Here is a 12809-nt window from a genome sequence, read left to right as displayed (position 1 = left end):
TTGGAATTCAATCATTATGTTGTTTATTCATTACAATATTTTCATCAAAAAGCTAGAAACTTCTCTCACATTCCCATTTAGTTGGTTAATAGATGTAAGAATTTGATTATTTTTATAATGTATTCTAGTATTTTTAATATTACAGTATAACTAATATTGCTAGGATTTTTTAAAAATCTTTTTGATTGTTATCATACTTATTATTTCCATTTGAATAAAGTTTTATCATATCGAGAAATCTACAATATACGTAAATACAATATATCTTGCTTATAGTATTCATGAGGGGACCTGATAACTTCGTTTCTAATATTCCAGTTTTCTTATAACTTGGTAGATCCCCCTTTTCTCTCCTCTTTGTTGTTGGGATAGTAAATACATAGAACATAATCGGTGTTTTGATATCATACAGTGTTAAATCTGATATCTGAGGTTTCCTTATAGCCTAGTTTCTTATAAGGGAGTTATACTGTATAGTGATTTTTCAACTGTTGTATTATAAAATAGTTAGTGGAGATAATATAGGATTTTTTTTAAACATACATAAAAGAATCATCTATTCATATTTTTTTTTAGAAGAATTTTTCTTCTTAGAGTTTCTAAGACCATCAACTTTTTATGATGTTAGCGTATTAACTGTGATATTTCTGTAACTTATACTTATATTTTTCTCCAATGAACAATGTTCTACTGATATATTTCTTTAATTATTTATTAAAATATTCAAATGTATTAATAAAATTAAGTATATTTTTATTTGTTCTTTATTTTAGATGAGACATTGGCTTTGGCTCCTCGATTCACAGTTGCCTGAACCCTTTTGCCAAATCGGCGAATGGTTATACAGAGCTGAGAATTTATTAGAAGATAATGAAATACCTGTTGCTATGAATGAAGAAACTGCCGGAATCATTAGCCGAAAACTTGAAGAGCATAAGGTTTGTTAGTTGTCATTTATTTTATCAGTGTTACACTATTTTTTATAAAAATTTATTTTTTATTTTTTTCATTTTAGGCATTCTTTTGTGATCTTGCTTCTGTACAAGAACAGTTTCACGCAGCTATTAGTAGAAGAGACCATCATGGCTTTGTACATCAACAGCAACTGGATATAATGGCCAGAAGACTGAATGAAATTGGGCCTAAAGCAGCCGTACGACGCATTCGACTTAAATTTTTGGAACACAAGGTAAAATTTTAAAAATGAAGCTCTGTCTACAAATTTTGGTTATAGTATTTAATTTTTTTTTAAATTCTTTTAATGTTTTCAGTGTTGTCTCATTGCCTTTATGGTGCTTACTGAAAACAAAGTAAAAAGTTGGACAGTCAAGTATGGAAATGAACAGAAGGTTCAACAACTTCTGGACCAGTATAAAAATTTTGTTTCCAGAAATAAAATATTTCAAGAATTTAACAAAGCTTTTGTTGATATGCAGCACGTTGTAGAAGAATATAAGGCTGAAGGAAATATAGGTATGTTGTTTAACTTTTCTCTTTATGAATTTAACAATTTATTATTTTTAGCTATCTACTAACAATCATTTAGAAAGCAATAGTTTATAGAGTGTATATTTTTGTAAATATAAATTTAAAAAAGAAAGTATTACTTTAGAATATGGAGAGAAATAATCCAACTGGTTAGGTAGAGCTCTAGGTTCCTTTATGGAATGAGCCTGAAAAATTTTCTCAAGACATAAATTTGTGGAATTTATTAGGAGGCAACCCAGTTTTAGCTTGGGCTTTAATTTAAACCTAAAGACATATTTTATATGACCTATCTGCCGATTCAACAAAATTAAACTATATATCAATTTTTCACTCTGTTGGTAGGATTCTTAAATACTTTTCAATTAAAGGTAGAGGTGGTCTGGGTGCCGGGCATAATAACTCAAATAGTTAAACTATTTGTTTTGAGCCAATGTTTTGCGTCACTTTGCAGACCTTCATCAGGGCTAAAAAAGATACACACAACTTAAATAACAAAGTAAAAGAATAAGATAACATAAACAAAAAAAAAAGAAGTAAACTCAAGTATGGCTAAAAAAAAATAAATAGGATTTGCTTTAATTTATTATCAAGGTTTCATTTTTATATAAATTTCCACATATTTTATAATATTTTTAGCTATACCTTAGTTTACCTTTTTTTTCATGTTATCTTATTCTCTTACTTTTTTACATTATTTTAGTTGTTTGTATCTTTTTCAGCCATGATGAAACCCTGCAAAGTAGGGCAAAACCTTGATTCATAATAAATAGTTTACTATGTTATTGCAATCACACCTGGCCTGTTTTCCTTTTAATTATTTTACCACACATGGCCAATCAATAATCTTCCAATTAAATAACTTTAATTTTTCTTTGAAAATAAATTGTAAATTTTTATATTTCAGATCAACGAGAAGGTGCATTGGTTGATAGATTTATGAGGGATACAGCTGAAAGATGGAAAGGAGTTTGTATGGAACTGCGCTGTGTCCAGAGCATGTTAGAAGAAGTATTGATATATTGGAAGAAGTGGAATGCCCTCTACACAGACATTCAAGATTGGCTCCATGCTTCTGAACCCAAATTATCTTTGGATGAGGAAGGAAGAATGGAATATTTTCAGGTAACTCAATCTTGATAGCTCTATTAAACGTGTTGTGTTGAAACAAAGCACTTTGTTATGAATATTTTAAATTTATGATCATAACAAAGTTTATCAGAAATGAATCATTAGAGATAGTTAAAAAAGGAGATATTGTTGAAAGAAATTTATAATTTATTTGTATAAATGATTCAGTCTTTTAAGTGGTTAATTTTTTTTTGTATTATTAGTTGTCCTATGGTACCTCTTTACACACTTGAATGGAAATCATGAAGAGATCGAATTTCAGGCTAATTTTTAATAAAATATTAGAGTTTTGAAGACTATTTTTAAAATTTACTTCTTAAATTAATATATTAGTTAAATTTAAAGGGAAGAATATTTGACCAATTTTAATTAATAAAAAATTTGTTCTGTTTTGGCATTCATGCTATCTTCAGGAAAAAAACATTTCATTTGCACATTTCAATATACTCACAGACTCAAACTCCTTTTAAGTTCACATATCTATGTATTAGTTAAAATCTATGTATAAGATAAAATCACAATTATCTGTTGCTATAAAATCAGTGGAATATTTCACCGATGAGTTAAGGTCATCATATAATTTATTTATTGCTACCGATGAAATTAATGGAATTTTTAAGAATTAATTCTAATATCAAGATGCTTGAGGACACCTGCTGCTTAAAAGACTTGTACTTTCTATTCTTATGACCACTCCCTTTCCATCTTATTTTTCTCAAATGTCATGGAATATTTATTTAGCTCTTTTATTTTTAATGATATTTCTAAACAGTTTCCTTTGTATATTTGTAAGGATTGTTTATTCTGTAAAATAATTCAGCTGGGTTTGGATGATAAGATTTAATCTTAGTTAAAAGATAATGTTTTTACTATTGTTTTAATCTCTTGAGCTTATTACCAATATCTATTAATTTTTTTAATATTTTAATGATGAATGAGCATGAATCATTTCACTATTGAAGTTTTCCTATTTTTCTTCACCTGTTATTTTTAAGTTTAAGTCTTCAATTCTACTTTATTAATATTATTTATGATTTAATTATATTCTTATTGACATACCATTGATATATATTTATGGATTTAAGAATATTTTGCTTTGAAACATCTCTTGAGCTTACAACCAGTATCTATTAATTTCTTTAATACTTTTTAAATAATATTTCTTTTTCATTGGCGCGACAGACCGTGGAGGTCCAAGGTCTCGCGCGATGTACTTAAGAAATACATCGCGCGTTTCCTGATGTGGTTTTCATAGGGTGGGTTTGTCACTCCCACGCCTATTTTCATGACTGCCACCCATTGGCTGACAGGCCTCACAAATGCCCGGTGGGAGATTGTGAGTGAGTATTGCATAATTTTATGCTTGAAAAAATCCCGGGTAGGGCTGGGCTCGAACTCGCAATCTATGGGTTGGCAGACAGGCACGTTACCATGCTGCTACAGTCACTCCCAATATTTCTTTTACATTTTATAAATTTTTTTATATGGAAAGATATCAACTTATTTTTAAAAATCAATTCTGGATTTTTAACTCTTGTGGTACTTCTCGAATTGCTCAATAGGATGCACTAATAATCCTGATCACTTAGTACATTTGCACATTCTATTGAGCATTTTGCAATGAAGGTTCCTCTATTTCAAATTTATATTATAACTTTATGTGCCTCATACAGTGTTTATAGTATTTTATTTACAGTTGTCAATTTCAATAAAATTAAAATATATATAATTTTAACTTATTCAAGTGTAATTTTATAGGATATTGGAGTTTGGAAAGAAAAATATCAACTCCTTGGAGATACAGTAAGTTTTCTCATAGCGACAACTGAAGATCAGATTGCTGCACAATTAAAAGAACAATATAGACTATTGACTGCCATGTGGGAGTTCATATTTTCAGTAAGTCAAAAGTTTATGGATTAAAAGATTAATTTAACAACTTATATGTCGCTTTGTGTAATTCAGTTTTTTATTTCACTTTAGAATACTAAACAATATATGGAAGCAGGAGAAATGCTTAGGCACAGAAGGGAGTACAAACAAGCGATAGAGAAACTTCAAGCATGGCTGAGAGAAGCCGAGAACATCCTTGATTCTCCAAGATTAGAATCAACAGAAAAAATCAAAGCACACATTGAACAATTGAAGGTAATTTAGGAATATTATGTTTTAGAACTGCTTTGGCATATTTATTATAGTTTTTCTATCATTATAATTTTTTTATTTCGTTTATTCCCTGTAGATTTTGCAAGGAGAGTTAAATGAAATTGAAGAATTATTCAAAGTTATCAGCAAAAAATTCCAAACACTTATACAAGACTTATCACGTGAGGATGTTGATAAAATGATGAACGTTTTGAAAAAAGAAAAAGGTAATTTAATTTTACTAGTTTTAAGCTATCATTTAAATTGAACCTAATCTAAGAAATGAAAGCTGTTTAATCTATTAATACTCACAAAATACTCTGTTTATATGTCTATTTTTATCTAGTTCATAATTGATTACGTTTCTATAATTATATTCCTGTTATACTTATTTTTAAAGTAGAGAATTTTAACAATACAGTATATGATTCTATATATAATTTCATTATAAGTGGTCGAGGATTATCATATGATATTTTCAAAACCTTACTTTTGATTTCCAGAAAGCATTGTAAGATTGCGTGCTAGAATAGGAATGCAGTCCCAACTTCTACATCAGTTGCTGATACAGCAGCAGTCATTAGAAACTTGTCAAAAAGAAATATCAGTTTGGTTGGATTCTGCTGAAGATTTTCTGAGCCAGCTAAATTTGGGAGGTGAAAAAGAAGTATTGCAAGCCAAACTGGAAAAACATAAAGTAATTAATTTTATTTATTAAATACTATAATAACCTTTTAATGACAAACTAGTATAATAGTGAGAGTGATTAAACTTATAAAATAATGAATATATTCTTTGTTTTAGGCATTTTTCTCCAAAACGCTTTATTACAAGTCAATGCTTGATAGTAAAAATAAAGTACTGACTACTTTATTAGTGTCCCTAAGGAACACTGAAGGAGTTGATACGAGAGAATTTGAAGCCAAAATGCTGGCTTTAAATCAAAGATTCAATAAAATAATTCAGGATGCTACCTCCTGGGAACAAGTAATTTTCTTTATCATACATACAGTAATCAATAAAATCATAAGTTTATTAGCAATGTTTAATTATTTTACTTTCATAATAAAGGCACTGTTAGAAGCTATCCGTGGATGGAAAAATTTAAAAGAAGTTGAACGTGTTATTAATGAATGGGTTCAAGCGGCTGAAAAATTGATGAATGAAAAACATATTGACAGTCAACAATCCTTAGAAAACCACAAGGTAGATTAGAAACATAATTTATCTTTATTGCATATAATGCTATTCTTCCAAATTCTCTTATTTATGCTTATTCTTCTTCCAGCATTTTTTCACTTTTGTTAATGACAAATGGCTTCAAGATTTGCAAACCTGCACCCAAGAATTACAAAGAAGTCTTCCAGCAGAATTTCATGAACCTGTTAACAGAACTTCTTCAAAGATAAAAGAACGTTTTCAGGTCTGTTATATATTGGATTATGAATTATCATATATATTACATTTTAGATAATAAAATATCAGAAGTTTATTATATATAAGTTCTTACTATAAAATTGTTTTCTTTCAGAACACAATTTCTCAAGGCCCAGTTCATTTAATAAGAATGGAATTTATTCTTAAAGAACAAATATTTAATAGAAATATCAAGGAAATAGAAAAAGAACTCAATTTAGAAACTCGAGCTTTGAATAAGAATGAAAACTTTTCTGAAATCATCGCTAGAAACAAGGTAAATTTGTTGTTGAATCCAAAGTTAAAAATTAAAATAAATTAAAGGACATTATACCTCTTTTTCTATAGTCAGCACCTTCTTCAAGAACTAAATTGGATTAATTGATATGAAAGAGAAAGGATTTTTGATAATTAAAAAAAAAATTATTGTTTAATTGATATTAGGGTTAGCATTACTATGAAATCAAAGTACTAAGTTTATTTGCTTAGCTTGTGACAAATTTGCTAAACATTTATACATTAATCTATTGGTTGAAACCCAAATCAAATTAATATAATTATTGAATAAATTATACTTTCATTGGAATTTCTTATTTTTATTTGTTTTCTAGGAACTTCTTGAGGGCAGGTTGACTTTTGAAGTGAAAAAATGTTTAGAAGAAATGAAAGCGTGTGTCCAATCTGTCAGTCAGTACCCAAAAGAACAAGTAGTACTGAGTGAAGCCTTCCACCAATCAGAAACCAAATGGCAAAATCTTTTAGGAAGAATTTACGATTTTGAAAAACAATTACAGTTGATTCCCGATCAATGGAGTGCTTATAAAACAAAGTAATCAATGCTTTTATTATATTTTTATTATTAATATTTAACTTTCTATTTAATTAACCTTATAATGCCAAAAGGCAATCCAAGGTATCATTCACACCCAGCTATACATATAGCATACCTCCTATACGTACGTACCAAATACCCACTAAAATCTTCACAGGATGGTATAAAAAAAAAATCTGTTTAATTGTACTTTTTTTTCTATTTTTTAAAATCATATCCAATCTTTTTTTACTATTTTAGATTCTTAGAAATGGAAAAATGGATGGATTCAGTTGATATAAGCATCAAAAATCTTCTGCAAGAACTATCAACTGCTGAGGAATTTGAAAATGAGCGTTTAACATTCCAAGTAATTAATTTTTTTTAAATATTTCTTACATAGTTATAAGACATTGCTTGTAGTTAATTATCCTGATTGTTAAGAATACATTATTAAAAATCGGGTTTAATATATCACACAACTATCACTTACCACTCTACTTTGAGTTATCAACATCTCTTATTTAAAATTCAACAATTTCTTTACTTTTCATGATGGAAAAGACTTCCCCATACTTTTCTATTCGTTAGTTAGATAACAAAAGTATTAGTCCCCTGTTTTCATTGTTTCTATGGTTGTTATGACAATAGTCAAGGTTATTACATATTGTTTTGAAACACAAAATAAACATTTATTTTCTCCTTTAGTTAATTATATAATTCTTTCATGTTTTATATTTATCTGTCTTTTATTACTTACTGTAAACAATGAAAAATGGTTAATTATTTCAAATAAACAAAATTAAAGGTACTTTAGGGAAAACTTTTTTGAAAATTTGGTATTTAAGGCCAGTCAGGCATTTGCAATGAGAATAAGATCTGATATTAAACACCATTTGATTGTACTTTATTATGATAAGTTTAAACAAAATGGTTAGCATAAAATTATAATAATAATATAATAATATGAAGTGGAACTTCCGATAAGCCAATTTCTGCAAAAAAGCTGCTGTTACTTATAAGATCTGTCACTTAAAATGAGTTTCATAGAACTTTTTGTTTCTGATCAAGGCACAGATATAGATCATTTTGTGACATTTGGTTATACAGAATCAGGAGACCTTAAAATGTGTATTTCCGTTTAAAATTTGTTTTAAAAACTTTTCATGATCAAAATACTTTACTTTATGAGATATTTATTTCGGGGAGCACAGTAGCCATGGGGTAAAGCACGTGGTTACTAACTCCAAGGACTCGAGTTCGAATCCGGCTGGGCAGAAAATTGTTTTCTGTTACACTGTAGCCGTGAGTCAACTCCTGTGGGTTCTGGAGCCCTCCTGGGGTCCACCCAGCCTCTTTAATTGGGTAAAAATCTGGTGGTCAATTCAAATCACCTCCTTGCACAACGATTGGTCTAGTAACAGTACTTCTTTACAAAGTACTGAACCCCTTCATGGGTTGTGTAGCAGTGGTACAGATTTTAATTTTTTTTTTTTACTATTTATTTCATATAAAGGTTAGCGAAAGTAAAAACAGTTTTGGTTTAAATATATTGGTTGCTAATTGCTGGTTTAAGAGTTGCTTATTATCTTAAATAGAATCCTTGAGTATGACTATAAAAGTTTCTCTCTCAATACGGTCATCTATCCAAGTATTATTTATTTATAAAATAAAATTCAAATTTGGGCTTACATAATTTTTTAATATTTTTGTTTTTATTTCATCAAACTAAAGAAAATATGTAAAGAAGTTGAGGGCAAAAGAGAAGATATGAAATGGTTAGTACAGACATTAGATACTCTTGCTTCGCATGGAGCTAATCCAGCAGAGGAACAAGCTAAATTAGAACAATTACTTACAAGGTAAATCTATAGTAAAATATCCAGCTCATTTTTATAAATTTAACTCTAACATTATTAATTCATGATTGACTTTAATACTTTTCAGGTATAAAAAACTTATTCCTGTTATCGAAATGACCGTTGTAAGAACCGAGCTGTATTCAAAGTGCTATACATATAAACGGGAAGTTTCAGAGGTAAGTGTTGCTTAAATGTTTTTACTTAATACCTTCCTCTCCAAAAATTGAGAGAATATGAACATTTAAACATTATAACTACTTATTTTATTGACAATTCATGTATGAACAGTTATGGTAAGGAAAGGTAAATGAGGTAGAGCCCTCTGGGTAAATATTTTAATTTTTTTTTTTAAAACATAAAACATGGTCTACATCTAATTATAGGGAAGTAAGCCACTATGGCCTGTTCGAAAATGATTCACTCGAGGCTCACACATTTTTATTTATATTGAAACTATCATTGCTCTCATCCCACTTATGTTATTGTATTATTTAGTTAAACATATTTTTCTGGTAATAAAATGTCCTCACTTCAACTCAAGTTTAAACTGAATTTGGTTGATATCTCTGAACATTCTGATTATAGACCATATTTTTACGTTCCAACCATAACATAATTTTGATTTTATTATAATTTATTTAAATTTATTGATTTTTATTTTTAACAATTGATTTCTAATCATAGACTAATTATGTTTTTTCTAATCATTTAAAAATATTATAGCAATTAAAATACTTATTTTTGTCATATATTTTATTTTATCTAAGGAGAAGATGGTCTGGGTTACGATCGGGGCCAAATACAAAACAAGATATCAACTTTTAAAGAATAAAAAAAGCAATAAAAACACTATAACAAGAAATTAATTAATTAATTAGATAATGAATTGTAATATAAGAAGGTTATATGAGAACAATAATAAGTTGGATAAGATGATAACAAAGAGAATTAGAAGCTGTAAAAATATTTAAAAAACAGAAACTAAGGAAAAATCAAGTTGGTATGAATATGTAAATAATGAAAAATTAAAATTATCATAATGAGAAACCAAAGTGAAAAATGATATACAAGATGTATTAAGAATCATAAAAAGTGCTGAAATTTATGCTGAAACCTTCGAACTCAATAAAAATAAGTTTTTCTTATTTCTGTTCATTACTCCACTGACCACTCCCTTGACTATCTTCACCTTATATAAAAATCTATTTTTAACAACGAACTCATCATTACAATTTTTTTATTATGAATATTTGGAATTTATGATTCACTCATTTTTAGGTTTGCGAATTACTCGAAAGAGTTACTACATCATCAAAATGTGAAGTTGAAAGACCAGAGGTTTTGAATGAAATGGTAGTTGCGCAAGAAACTGCAGTTGCCTCTTTAGATGCCCAACGGCCAAATATTGTTGCTATGTTGCAACGTGGGCGTACACTCTCTAAAGAATCCAGTGCTCCTCAGTTCATTTCACAAGATGTTACTCGTTTAGAATCCACGTGGAACAGAACTTATACAACTACTTTAGATAAACTAAATATCTTGAAATGTAAGTTTAACAGTCCTAAATAATTACAAAACTAAAATGATAATTTTAAAATTATTTTCTTTTTTATGTATCATGTAAGACGTATTGCTTTAGGTCTCACTATTTCTTAAATTAATGTTTTTTGTGCAAATTATTTTTTTTTCCTCTTATACTTTTATTGTAGTTTCATATCAATTCATCTCTTCCAGGTTGCTAAATCTGATTTACTTTTTGACTCAGCTTGTTTATAGATGGTTTGAAATTTTGTTTGCTATACAATGATGTTTGCTTATATTAGTGTAAAATGTTATGATAACCAGAGTCATTTAATTATTTCTATCATTATTATTTTTTAGCTACTCAAAAGACTTGGGAGCTATACAACAATTCGAAAAATGACATCAAGTTCCTATTAGAAAAAGCTGAAATAGAACTTGCAAAAGCGACAAAGGGAGTCGGAAGTGCTAGTGTTGCCGAAGATCTCAGAGCTAAACAAGAACTGTGCTCTGCTCTCAGAATCGCCACTGAAGATATATTGAAGAGGTTGAGACTTTATACCAAGGAACTCGCTACCATAGTGCCACATGGTGAAAAAGTATTTCTTGCTGAGGTAGGTTAGAAAGTTCACTTTTAGTATAAACGACTGTTGACCCTTTTAAAAAAAAAATATTTGCTAATTCACAATATTAGAATATTTTCAGAGTAAACATCTATTACTGAATTGACAAATCATTAATAAAATATGATGATTTTTGATTTGATCAAAAATCATCATCTTTATTATATTTATATATCTTATCTTTATTTTTATGACTAATTTTATGTTTGGCTGATTTAAGGTAAGGGAATTAGAGATGAAACTGAATGGAACTTTGGAGGAAGCTGAAACTAAAGTGGACGAGCTACAGAAAGAAGTTTCAAACTGGATAGAATACGAAACTGGTGTTAGAAAAGTTAAGAGCTGGGCTGTTGAAACAGCTCCCGTTTCGATAGGAACATTATCATCAGGCCTGGCTCCAGAAGAGCGTATTGTCAAATCTGCTGAAATACTTCAACAAGCCCAACAATCCAGGCAAAATTTGGAACACCTGAAGAAAACTGCTAATATTTTACTTAAAGGTATGAAATCTTTTTCTTAACAAATTGAATTATTTGTTCAGCTCTCACAAAAGATTATTATGATCTGTAATGAATAAACTTTGTACCACATCCATTGTAAGATGATAGCTTTTGGTTATAATTTTTCTTAAATTATTAATTATCCCCATTGATTGTGCAGGTAGTGCAGCTGAAGTTCAGGGAAGTAAAGCTGTAATGCTAGAGCTGAACGATGTTGATGATACCGTAGCAGCAATAGAAAAAGCTATAGCTTTTGAAAAACAACAATTGGAACGAGGTACAATAGCATTGCAGAAATTTGAAGTATCATCTGCTAAGATTAAGCCTTGGCTAGAAAAAGTCGAAGTGGAAACTAGTATGGGCATTCCTAAACCAGTAGTTTTGGATGATGCCAAAGAGCAGCTCCAGCAAGCGAAGGTACCTTATCAATACATAACAATCTTATAAAATATTTCTGTATTTCCTATAGTACCTTGTTAAAATTAAATTATTTTTTTATTTTTTAGCTTTTCCTGAAAGAATGTGCTGAAAAGAAACAAGTACTGGATGAAATGTCTCAGTTGATGGGAACCCTTCCAGCAGAGAGTCTTGCAGTCAATACAGTTGATATATATGTCTCTCGATGGACAGCTCTAGAGTCGACAGCAAGAGCTAGGGCGGAAAAGATGGAGAAGTTAGTCGTAGTGTGGTCAGAGATGGAGGCGACAGCTGGTCAAATACATGATTGGCTTCATTCACCGGTTTTCCAGTCCATTTTGCAGAACCCAGAACCCAGAGAGGAAGACGGTCCCATAGAAATGCAGCTAATGAAATTAAAAGTAATAAAAACATATTTAAACATTTCTTAACTTTGTAGAACCTTCGGTAATAAAATTAAATTTTGAATTAGTTAAATAGCATAGCTTATTTTAATAATAGCACCAACTACAATGATCCACTTTACTCTCAACAGTTTATTTTAATCCTCCGTTTCGGCACTTAGGCCTTTATCAAGGAGACAACCTCAATCATTGACTACTCACAATTCATTTCAAACTGCCTTTCTTTTATAGGCTAATTGCCCTTGTTCTATTATAAACCATACATTCTCAATAAAAAAATTTTTTTAAGAATATTTTTTGTATTGAGATTGTGTGGTTTGTTATATGACAAGGGCGATTAGCCTGTGAAAAAGTGACAGTTTAAAATGAATTGTGACAAATCAATAATTGAGGTTGTCTCCTTGATATTGACCTAAGGGCAGAAATGTTGGAGGTTTTAAATAAAGTTGAGAGTAATTTGAATAATTATAGTTGGTGTTATTGTTAATATAAAC

At 29.3% G+C, this 12809-nt stretch overlaps 1 protein-coding gene across 1 annotated transcript in view; it reads left to right on the top strand.

Moving 5' to 3' along the window:
• Positions 1 to 12809, top strand: part of Msp300 (Muscle-specific protein 300 kDa) — a gene marked incomplete in the record, with an annotated part of 315787 nt that overhangs the window by 248149 nt on the left and 54829 nt on the right. Inside the window, 21 exon segments of the mRNA XM_067045109.1 lie at positions 774 to 938; positions 1016 to 1189; positions 1272 to 1473; positions 2393 to 2610; positions 4375 to 4515; positions 4600 to 4764; positions 4859 to 4988; positions 5265 to 5458; positions 5566 to 5748; positions 5833 to 5967; positions 6050 to 6184; positions 6293 to 6454; positions 6789 to 7006; positions 7250 to 7358; positions 8723 to 8850; positions 8936 to 9026; positions 10129 to 10396; positions 10732 to 10985; positions 11215 to 11494; positions 11655 to 11911; positions 12001 to 12312. Of these exon segments, the coding sequence (XP_066901210.1) occupies positions 774 to 938; positions 1016 to 1189; positions 1272 to 1473; positions 2393 to 2610; positions 4375 to 4515; positions 4600 to 4764; positions 4859 to 4988; positions 5265 to 5458; positions 5566 to 5748; positions 5833 to 5967; positions 6050 to 6184; positions 6293 to 6454; positions 6789 to 7006; positions 7250 to 7358; positions 8723 to 8850; positions 8936 to 9026; positions 10129 to 10396; positions 10732 to 10985; positions 11215 to 11494; positions 11655 to 11911; positions 12001 to 12312 (3921 nt within the window).

Source organism: Halyomorpha halys, unplaced genomic scaffold, assembly GCF_000696795.3.
Source record: "Halyomorpha halys isolate HHAL.00 unplaced genomic scaffold, Hhal_1.1 Scaffold618.1, whole genome shotgun sequence".
NCBI classification, from domain to species: Eukaryota; Metazoa; Arthropoda; class Insecta; order Hemiptera; family Pentatomidae; genus Halyomorpha; species Halyomorpha halys.
This window is presented reverse-complemented; position numbering and strand designations above follow the sequence as displayed.